We start from the raw sequence: 10,217 nt of genomic DNA on the forward strand, positions 1-10,217 counted from the left end.
ATCAGCATACAGTAATGATTTCACATTTTGAATTTAATTTATTTACAGGTATAAGATGAATGGAGAATGAAGATGACGGACTATGCAGAACTCGATAGATTGACTGGAAGGATCCGAAATCGACGAGACCAGAGATTTATAGAAGATTGGGAAAAGTTTACAGAATATATGCATAAATTAAGTGATAATCAAATAACGTTTGTAAGCTTTAATGAAGCTCTTTAAGAAGAAATGTTAGAATATGAGTAAAACTAAGAATTAATTTATAAAAATAATTGAAGAAAGGTTTTAGAAATGTGTAAGAAATTAAGAAGGGAAGGAGTATCAGGCAAGTTGAGGGAAGTCAAAAAGAGAATGGATATAAAAAAAGATGTATGATTTGTATAAATTTTGTATTGGAAAAATTGAATAAAAATAATTTATTAAAAAAAATATTTACAGGTATAAATAAATAAAATAATAAAGACTAGTCATGACCAGCTTCAGGTAATTATTCGAAGAGTTCTTTCTACTGAATCAGTTTAATTCATGCCATTAGTCAGTACAGAGATACAGCTCACTTAAAAAAAGCAAGGTTTACTGCATTACACATAACGATTTGTGTCTGTATACTGTAATACTGAATATCTAGGTACGCATGTGGGTGCATATATCTGCAGCAATAAGTACAGGCCCACTTCATGAGTCAGAGGTGAGTTTGGCTTATCAAAGTCTTCAGTGTGCAAATTAATTCAACCATTGCATTGCAGTTTGTTCCTTGCTGCCTGCGTTTCTTAACAGTGGATGCCCCCTTGCGTTTACTCAGAAGAAAGTGGCAGTGTGTTCAAAGGGACTTCCCCTTATGCTTGTTTCATACTGCAGCTTAAATTAATTAATGCAGCAAGTTTTTCCCCCCAGCTAGAGCTCACCTGGCACCTCTCAGGTGGGTTGAGGCACTTCTCAGGTGGGCACCATTCCCATTCTAAGAGAATGAGGGAGGCATTCATGGTGAGTTGCGGCACCTCTTTTTCTAGAAAACCAGCACTGCCAGCATATAGTACGAAAAGGAAGAACCTGAGACGTGGACCTCCAGTTTTGGTCCTGCCCAGCCCCAGGCAAGCGCCTGTTCCTCAGAGGCAGGTCCCCATCTCGATGGGAACCACTTCGGATGGTGCTGAGGACTGCAGTCGGAGGCACAGACTGGATCGAGGAGAAGGCCTTAGGTGGCAAGATCAGCAGGTGTTTCTCCATCAGCTTCAGGTTTCTGCAGAGGATTCTGCAGCCTGTATTTTCCACCTGCTGTTTTGCTCTAGAACTGGGTCTCTTCCCCACCTCACCCCGAGATTAAACATTGTCCTTGTTATGTACTGAAGTTATCACCCTGGGCCAGCAGGGGGATACTGTAGATAGTTCAGGTCCACATATGCAAATAAGGGATCGAAAGTGACGTTCAGTGATTGGATAGTTACAGAAAGTTGTTACAGTTACGTTGTACTGGAGCTCTATATCAGCAGGCTGGCCGAACCCTTCAGTTCAGTTCTGTTCCAGCTTACAAATAAAGAGCTGTTTGGAGAATCGCTGCGTCGTCTGCTATGTCTACCCACAACTTAACAGTCTTCCGTGCTGTTTTCCTCTCCCTGCCTCCCCTACGGGGACCTTTCCTCTCTTGCCTGGCCCAGAATAATGTCCCCCCGCTCTGGGAAGGCCTTAACGGGATGGGATAGGGTCTCCTAGCCCCTGATGTCCACAAGCAAGTCATAGATGGCTGTGGTGAGGCCCCATGTGACTCCGGCCCGGAGGATGAGCAGGGACCCTCCTCTGTAGAGGAGCGTGGCTTTCCTGCCCCGAGCCCTCCAGACGGCTGCAGCCGCCGCCGGGAGTCTGAGGGTCTCCTCCTTCCCCACCTGAGACTGCACGTTGGCGATGAGGACGCTGAGAGGGAAGAGGAGGAAGGAGATGGCGGTTCCGTTCACACTGCCCGACACCAGGGCCGGGAGCCAGCGGGGCAAGCCCCTGTCAGACAGGCCATCGCGGAGGGGGTCCTTGAAGGAGAAGTAGAGGGCACAGCCCAGGCCATTGCGGGTCAGGATGAGGCTGAGGCCTCGGTAGTAGCCCAGGGCCAGCCTCTCCTTGGGGGCGTAGGAGTTGAATTCCTCCAGGATGCTCCAGGTTGTGGGGAATCTCCTCACGGTCCGCCCGTCCTGGAGAACGTTCTGGACCCTCTCGAAGGGGCCAAAGGCCAGTGCTTCCAGGAAGCCCGAGAGGAGGCCTGCAAAGGCTCGGTCTCTCAGCGAGTAAGGCCTGGGGGACCTGTCTGAGAAGGCTCGAAGGAGGTTGTCGTGGGTGCCGTACATCAAAGCCCCCTGCAACGTCCTGGCCAGGAGCGGAGGAGCAATGCCTCGTGCGAAGCCGGCAAGGCCCTCCTGGCGCAGCTGGCTGATGGCCTCCGTGATAGACAAGGCATGGAGCTGCTGGCGGAAAATGGTCTTGTAGACGGGGAAGGTCACCAGCGTGGTGGCGAAGCTGGAAGCAGCTCCCACGGCACAGCTGGCGGAGCTCCATCTTTTGTGGTGATTTTCCTCCATCTTCTCGGAGTTCCTGCTGGGAGTCTTCCTCTTTTGGACTTCAAGATTTAGAAGAGAGAAATAATAACAACAATAGTTTTAGTATTTGTACCCCACCCATCTGACTAGGTTGCCCCAGCCACTTGGACAGCTTGCAGCATATTTAAAAACCAGAGTGCACAGAAACACCGTTTTTCTTCCTGCCGCAGGGGTACCTATTTATCTACTTGCACTGGTGTGCTTTTGAACTGCTAGGTTGGCAGAAGTTAGGACAGAACAACAGGAGCTAACCCTGTAGTGGGGATTCAAACTGCCGACCTGATCGGCAAGCCCAAGAGGCTCAGTGGTTTAGACCACAGTGCCACCCGCGTCCTGGCTGGAAAAGACACACACACACCCCGCGCGCACATGAGACCCTGAAGAGACATTGCTGCCAGTCAGTGTAGACAATATTGGGGTAGGTGAGCCAACACCCTGACTGGGCAAGACGGAGTCCTAGGTTCCTTTGAAGAGATACTGAAACTTATACAGTGGTACCTCGGGTTACAGACGCTTCAGGTTACAGACTCCGCTACCCCAGAAATAGTACCTCGGGTTAAGAACTTTGCTTCAGGATGAAAACAGAAATCGTGCGGCGGCAGCGGGAGGCCCCATTAGCTAAGGTGGTGCTTCAGGTTAAGAACAGTTTCAGGTTAAGAACGAACCTCCAGAACGAATTAAGTTCTTAACCCGAGGTACCACTCTATGACTAACATGAGGGGTCTGTCACCCAGAGGAGTAGCCGGGGAGGGCAAGCTGTCCCCCTTAAATGAAGCAAAGCAATTAAAAATACTTAACTAAAAGTAGAAATTGTAGAAAGACTTTGACAGATTTTTCTGAGCATGTGGGGTCAAAAGAAAGTAATTTAAAACAACTCTTGTTGAGACATATCATTCCGAATCTGCTAGACAGAGCCAGGCAGAAGATGAGTGTCCTGTCTTTCCCTAACATAAATACTGGCTACGGCCTTTCATAAGAAGCGGGGCTGGGAGAGAGGAGAGAAGCAAAGGCTCTGTTGTGGCCTGGAGCTTTTATCCTTCTCCGATCTGCAGTAATGTTGCAGGAGGGCTCACTTTCTTCTTGGAAAGGTGATGCTAAGGGGTTTCTGTCCAGAGAGCAGAATGCTGCACCTGATGAGCCACTGGCCTGATCCAGCCTTAGATCTCTTCTTCAGATCTGCTCTACCACCTCATTTGGCTGCATGCGTCGATCAGGCCTCACATGAATCAACTGCAACACTGATGGGGGCCATTCTGGCAGAGCTTCCTGCAAAATAGGGTGGGGTTGCATTTGCTGAGTCTCCTTAAGGCTCCATCAGACTGCAGGGAATCACCTTTCGTTAGGAGGTCCCATCGCAGAGGGCAGGCAGATCCCACCACCGCCACCCTCCATCCCCCAATCCTCTGGACAGCAGCCTCTGAAAGCCCCACATTTTGGCAGAGGATGATGCATCAGCCACCAGCCTTGGCTCGGGTACCTGAACAAATCTTCTCCTTCCTAAAGGCCCCAAGTGATGCTCAGAGGTGCAGTTCTTCCTTGCAGCGCTCCAAAGAAACAGCAGCCACAGGCCAGGAGATCTGTCCCCTTGCCATCCTTCTCCCTTAACTCTCTCGCTCACTTACTCTATTCTTCCAGGTGCCAGAATGGTTGCAGAGAGAGAGAGAGAGAGAGAGAGAGAGAGAGAGAGAGAGAGAGAGAGAGAGAGAGAGAGAGAACACGCCTCCCACTTCCTTTCTCACAAGAAGCTGCTGCTGCTGCTGCTGCTGCTGTCTGTGCGGTCCATGGACTTCCGGCTGCCTGTGCTCCCCAGCTCAGCAGCCAAAGATGCACTAGCTGCATCCTTTGGCGTCAGGAGAGCCCAACCCCTTCTTGCAATGGAGCGCCGCAGCTTTGCAGAAAATTAAGAAGCTTTGCAGAAAATTAAACGAAAGGCTTCTCTCCCCCGCTCCACACATACCCTGCAAGACAACGCAGAAAGTGGCTACTAGCTCCCATGTGCGCAGCCTGACTCCCTCCTTTCGCAGTCTTTACAGAACTTAAGCTTAATGGTTGCCATCAATTGGATTTTAATTAATTTTTATAATGAAATGTTTTTAGAATGTTGCACTATTTTATTGTTGTTAGCTGCCCTGAGCCCGGCTTCGGCTGGGGAGGGTGGGATATAAATAAAATTTATTACTATTATTATTTTGAATGAAATTTTGAATTGCAGAACTGTCCACGAAACATTAAGCAAAAAACACAGCACCACGCGCTCTCCATCAGGAGCCACAATAATTTTCTCCAGTCAATACCTGGATTGCTTTGGATGAGATTCCTGCACGACACGGGGTTGGACTAGATGAGCCTTGGAGATCTCTTCCAACTCTACAATTCTATAATTTTTTTCCTTATTTGTTATTTTATTCTAGGGCCACTGTGCCTCTGTGAGTGTTGTACAAAACCACTCTTGATTGGGGGGGGGGATTGCTGTGGAATTCAGGAAAGTCCACCCCCATTAAAAAAGTTATATGCAGGATTGGAATTGCCCCCCAAAAGAGTTAGATTGTTTTTGTATGCCACAACTGGAGCAAGAATTTCGTTGGCCAAAAATTGGAAATGGCAAGAAATACCAAGAGTGGAGGAATGGCAGATGAAGATGATGGACTTTTTGGAGCTGGCTGACCTGACTGGACGGATCCGCGATCAGAAAGAGGAGGCATATCAAGAAGAAATTTAAGGATTATTTAGCTACATATTCTAATATAATATAAGTGGAACTATTTGTAAGTACCAAATTGGCCTAGGAGTAAAATATGTTGAATTGTATAACATTATGGATTGAAATTATCATTAAGAGAAAGAAAGGTAGCAATTTGGATAAGTTAAGTTTTTTAGAAAGTGGATATTGGAAAACTGCTACAAGGAGATTTATGGAAACTCAGTTGGGGGGATGTGAGGGGGATGTCACTTAACAATGAAAATTAAATAGGGCTTTAAACAGTTAGGCGTTTATATGTTTGCTTGTTTTTTCTTTTTAATATTGTAATGTTTTTTTCTATGTGTGTTTGTTGCAAATTAGGAAAACCAATAATTTTTTTTGAAAAGAAAGCTATATGCAATACTAGGGAGCGCGGGGGCATATGGTGAGCGGGGCTTTGCTAGGGAAAGGGGTGCTAGGCAGCAGAGAGAAGGTCTTGGGAGAGCCCTTGATGTTGATGTGGAAAGTGAAATCCACCGCTGTCTGGCTGGAAGTGGGAGGGGGGAGGAAGGCTGCTTAGTTTGGGGATGGGATCACTCTTTTGCAACCCATTTGGCCCCCCCCCACTCCCAAGCCTACAGCGAGCCGGGGGAAGGAGAGAGTGGTAGCATTCTTTCACCTTTGGTGGACGTGCCCAAAGATTAAGGCTTTCTGGGAAATGATATATAATGAATTGAAAAAGGTATTTAAATATACCTTCTTGAAGAAACCAGAGGCCTTTCTCTTGGGCATGGTCGGCCAAGTGGTGCCAAAGAAGGACAGAACTTTTTTTATGTATGCTACAACAGCAGCAAGGATACTCATCGCAAAGTATTGGAAGACGCAAGATCTACCCACTCTGGAAGAATGGCAGATGAAAATGATCGACTGTATGGGACTGGCAGAATTGACGAGCAGAATCCGTGACCAGGGAGAGGAGTCGGCTGAAGAAGATTGGAAAAAATTTAAGGACTATTTACAGAAACATTGTAAAATTTAAGAAAGTTAGATGGTGTTGAAATTGAGAGGTTTCTAGCTGCAATAATATATAAGAACATAGATGGGGAAAAGAAAGGGTTTGAAAAATAAGGTAATGTTATAAGCTGTAATGCTTTAAATGAAGGATTTGCTGAACAAATAATCTTAATTGGGATACAAGAAGGAGAAGTATGAGGAGGTCTGAGAAATTTGTTATTTAAAAGTATGGTTTATGAATTTTATGCCTGTGTTTAATGTTTCTGTTTGTTTTGTTTGTTTGTTTGTTTAAAAAATTGGAAAATTTAATAAATATTCCTTAAAAAAAAAAGAGAGTGGTAGCAGCGGCTTTGCCGCTCGCTGGGTTTTGGGGAGTCATGGGGCGTGCACCAAATGGTACCCCCCCTTCAGCCTGACACCTGGTGCGGCCTGCACCCCCGTTGCTATGCCCCTGCCCTTCCCTGCCAATTCCATCTACCCATTTGCAAACTCCTCCCAGGTTACCCTGACCCCCACTTTTAAAGGAGGGAAACGTGGAAGATTTCAAGGGGTAAAAAAAATATGGATGTACCGTGCTATATTAGAAGCAAAAAAAAAAACTTGTTTTGATGAATTGGAAGAGCCGCAAAAAGATTCCATTGAAATTTTACCTCACATATCCAGCACACAACATAAAAGCAAGATTCCAAGGGATCTCTTGGACTTCCCTCCTCCCCTTTGTGGGTCCTACTGTTAATCATTTCCTCCTGCATCTTTTATAATAATCCAAATCTTTTATCTCCCCATTGTATCCAAAAATTCACCATTAAACTACAAGTGATATTCCAATCCTACAAACGATTATAACTGTTTACAATAAAATAAGTTATAAATTTTCCCCATTCCTTATTAAAAATTTTGTCTTTCTCATTTCTGATTCTTCTGGTTATTTTAGCCATTTCGGCATAATCCATCAACTTGATCTGCCATTCTTCTCTCTTTTTTAAAAAAAAAGATATTTATTAAGATTTTCAGCATAATACAATAAAAAATAAAAAAAGAGAAAAAACAAAAAAAGTTTAAAAACACATAAAGTTCACAATCCTTATTTTCCATAACTTATTTTCCTGACTTCCCCACACCTCTCCCTCTTGTATTCCAGTTCAGATTGTTGGTTCAACAAGTTCTTGTCCCTATTTTTAAACCTTTTTATATTTAGTTATTTAAAAAACAAACAAACCAATTTTACCTTATAGACTTCATATTTATTCATCATTTGCTTATTCTTTAAACCTTTTTCTAAAGTCGGCCTAAATTCCCTTCCATGATTTCCCCAATTTTCATACAAATATCCAAACAAAATAAAAACAGAACAGGTTAAATTATACACCCTTTGGATTCCCAAACTCCACCCCCCCTTTCCCGGTTTCAATCCCCAACAAACGTCCATCAGTCCGTCTACTATCAGCCTGGAGATCTCACGTCCGAGGCTCTTAATTCTCTCTCAATTCCTCTCTGCCGGTTCTTTTTATAGTCCTTGGTATTAAACACCAAATCTCGGAGAAGCTCTAGTCCAATAAGTTCCATGTTTCCTCCAGCCAGACCTCCATATTTAAAAGTGGAGCCTGAATCTTGTTTCTTAATCCTTTCAAGTCCAAATGTCCCCAAAGCTCCACCTTCCACCTTAATCAAATTTGTAATCCTTAGGTCTTCAGATCTCCACATAAGGAGATCCCTCCATTTTTCAGTTCCCAATTCAAACCAGATTTTCATCATCGAGTTCTTATTTTCCTTTGTAGCTATCGTGTCAGGCCTCTGGCCTTCCTTTGTCTTTGACAACATTGCAGCTCCTCCTTCCTTTTCCTCAGAAACAACATATATCTCTTTCCCCTCACTCTCAAATCTCTCAAGTTTCTCTTCTTGGCCAGCTGCATAAGCTTCCTGAGTCGAATCCTTATCAAATTCAATGAATTTGTTTACTGTTAAGTCCAGAGTTGCAACATTTGTAGCCAAAACATCAACTTGGCCTTGGTAGCTTTCCCAAGAGAACAAAAACTCTGTCCAACTTAGCTTGAATTTCCCCTCCTTCAGCCATTCTTGTAATGTCCCAAAAACCCCTCTAGAGGGATTTTGGTTCCTTGTTATTCATTCCAATTCAAGTCCAAAAATCAAGTTAGTTTGTATCAGCTCTTCCTTGTTTTCAACAAATTATAACAAAGTTGTAGCAAATATAGCCAGCAGAAGCAGTAGAAACAAAGTTCCCTATTTCCGTCTTGACAGCTAGTTTGACAGCTGTCAAAATCTTCAATGCCTTTCCAACAGGCTCTCTCGCGGATCACTCCCGGGTCTGAGGGGGGGTGGTTCCTCAGCTCCCAAAATTAGCTCTTATCCTCCAGTACAATTACTTGTAGTACCAAATCGTGAAATTAATATTTTTTGCCCAATAAAGAGAAGGAATTCTCACGACCTTAGTTAGCAGGTCCTTGTTTTAGATTGTTTACAGGACGGGGAGACGGACTTCCTGTTTACGCCTTCCCCGATCGTGCCTAATTCAAAAAAATTTTTCTTTGCAAATCCAAATTCCGTACTACTCACGGGTTGTTTCGAGGTCCAATTTACAAGAAGTCAGCGCTCTCCGGCCATGGCAACGCAGCTTCACTCCGCAGGAGAAGCAGTCGACTCTCAGCACCGCGCCACTCACCCCGTCCCCTGTTCCGTAGCCTTTAAAAAGGCTCCTTCGCGGGTCAGGGGGGCGCTAATGGTGCCCGCCGAGTCACCAGGTTCACAGGCTTCACCGCCTGTGATTTCTAAGGGTCCCCGCGTCGCCGCCGCGGTAAGACCGCACTCCTACGAAGCCGATTCCCTCCGGAGCTCGGAGGGAACCCGCCATTAGCCGATGGCGCTAACCCGGAAGTCCTATCTGCCATTCTTCTCTGGTAGGGACTTTATCTTCTTTCCATCTTTATTTAAGCTCCCTCTTTATTTAATTCCAGCATCCTCTTCTGGCAGTGACCAACCAGACCCCAATGGCAAGCAGGTGCGAGAGGCAAATCTACAGTCATACCTCAGGTTAAAGTTGCTTCAGGTTGAGCATTTTCAGGTTGTGCTCCACGGCGACCCGGAAGTAACGGAACACGTTAATTCCGGGTTTCGCCGCTCGCGTATGCGCAGGTGCTCAAAATGACATCACGCACATGCACAGAAGTGGCAAATTGCGACCCGCGCAGACATGGGTTGTGTTCTCTTCAGGATGTGAACGGGGCTCCAGAACGGATCCCGTTCACATCCAGAGGTACCACTGTACACCTATCATCATCATCACCATCAAATAATTTGTATGCCACCCTTCATCCAAAGATCTGAGGGCAGTTCGCAGCATAAAAACACAATATAAAAACACAAAATACATAATAAAAACAAGAGCAAAACAAACCAGAAGGCGATTGGGCTGGATCTGGCCCCCAGGCCTTAGTTTGCCTACCCATGGTCTAGAACACACCCTTTGTGTGCTGTGGGACAGGAAGAAGAAGAAGAGAAGGAGGAGGAGGAGTTTGGATTTGATCTCCCGCTTTATCACTACCCTAAGGAGTCTCAAAGCGGCTAACATTCTCCTTTCCCTTCCTCCCCCACAACAAACACTCTGTGAGGTGAGTGAGGCTGAGGGACTTCAAAGAAGTGTGACTGGCCCAAGGTCACCCAGCAGCTGCATGTGGAGGAGCGGGGAAGCGAGCCCGGTTCCCCAGATTACGAGTCCACCGCTCTTAACCACTACACCACACTGGAAGGGCTCAGTGGCATATATGACAGAAAAGTGCAAAGTTCCAGAATCGAGCAACAAGCCTGACTGGAAAGGCAACCACTGCCAGGGTCTACAGGCTTGTGGAAGGCCCAGAGCTCAGTAGATCTAGGGGTCTTACTTAACACGAGTCCAAGGTGTGATGCATCAGCAAAAAAACCGAATG

General features: G+C 45.6%; 1 protein-coding gene across 3 annotated transcripts in view; it reads right to left on the reverse strand.

Moving 5' to 3' along the window:
• Nucleotides 1–487: 487 nt before the first annotated feature.
• The window catches only part of SLC25A53 (solute carrier family 25 member 53), a 48,792-nt gene continuing 39,062 nt past the window's right edge, over nucleotides 488–10,217 (reverse strand). The window contains exons 1-2 of one of the 3 annotated variants that reach the window (XM_053379362.1): nucleotides 4,205–4,245; nucleotides 488–2,602 (exon numbers count right to left, since the gene is read on the reverse strand). In XM_053379362.1, coding sequence (XP_053235337.1) covers nucleotides 1,710–2,564 — 855 coding nt within the window. In that variant the 5' untranslated portion in view covers nucleotides 2,565–2,602; nucleotides 4,205–4,245 and the 3' untranslated portion in view covers nucleotides 488–1,709. The other 2 variants (XM_053379360.1, XM_053379361.1) reach the window with 2 other exon arrangements.

The sequence above is a fragment of the Podarcis raffonei genome, chromosome 2 (assembly GCF_027172205.1).
Source record: "Podarcis raffonei isolate rPodRaf1 chromosome 2, rPodRaf1.pri, whole genome shotgun sequence".
Classification (NCBI taxonomy): domain Eukaryota; kingdom Metazoa; phylum Chordata; class Lepidosauria; order Squamata; family Lacertidae; genus Podarcis; species Podarcis raffonei.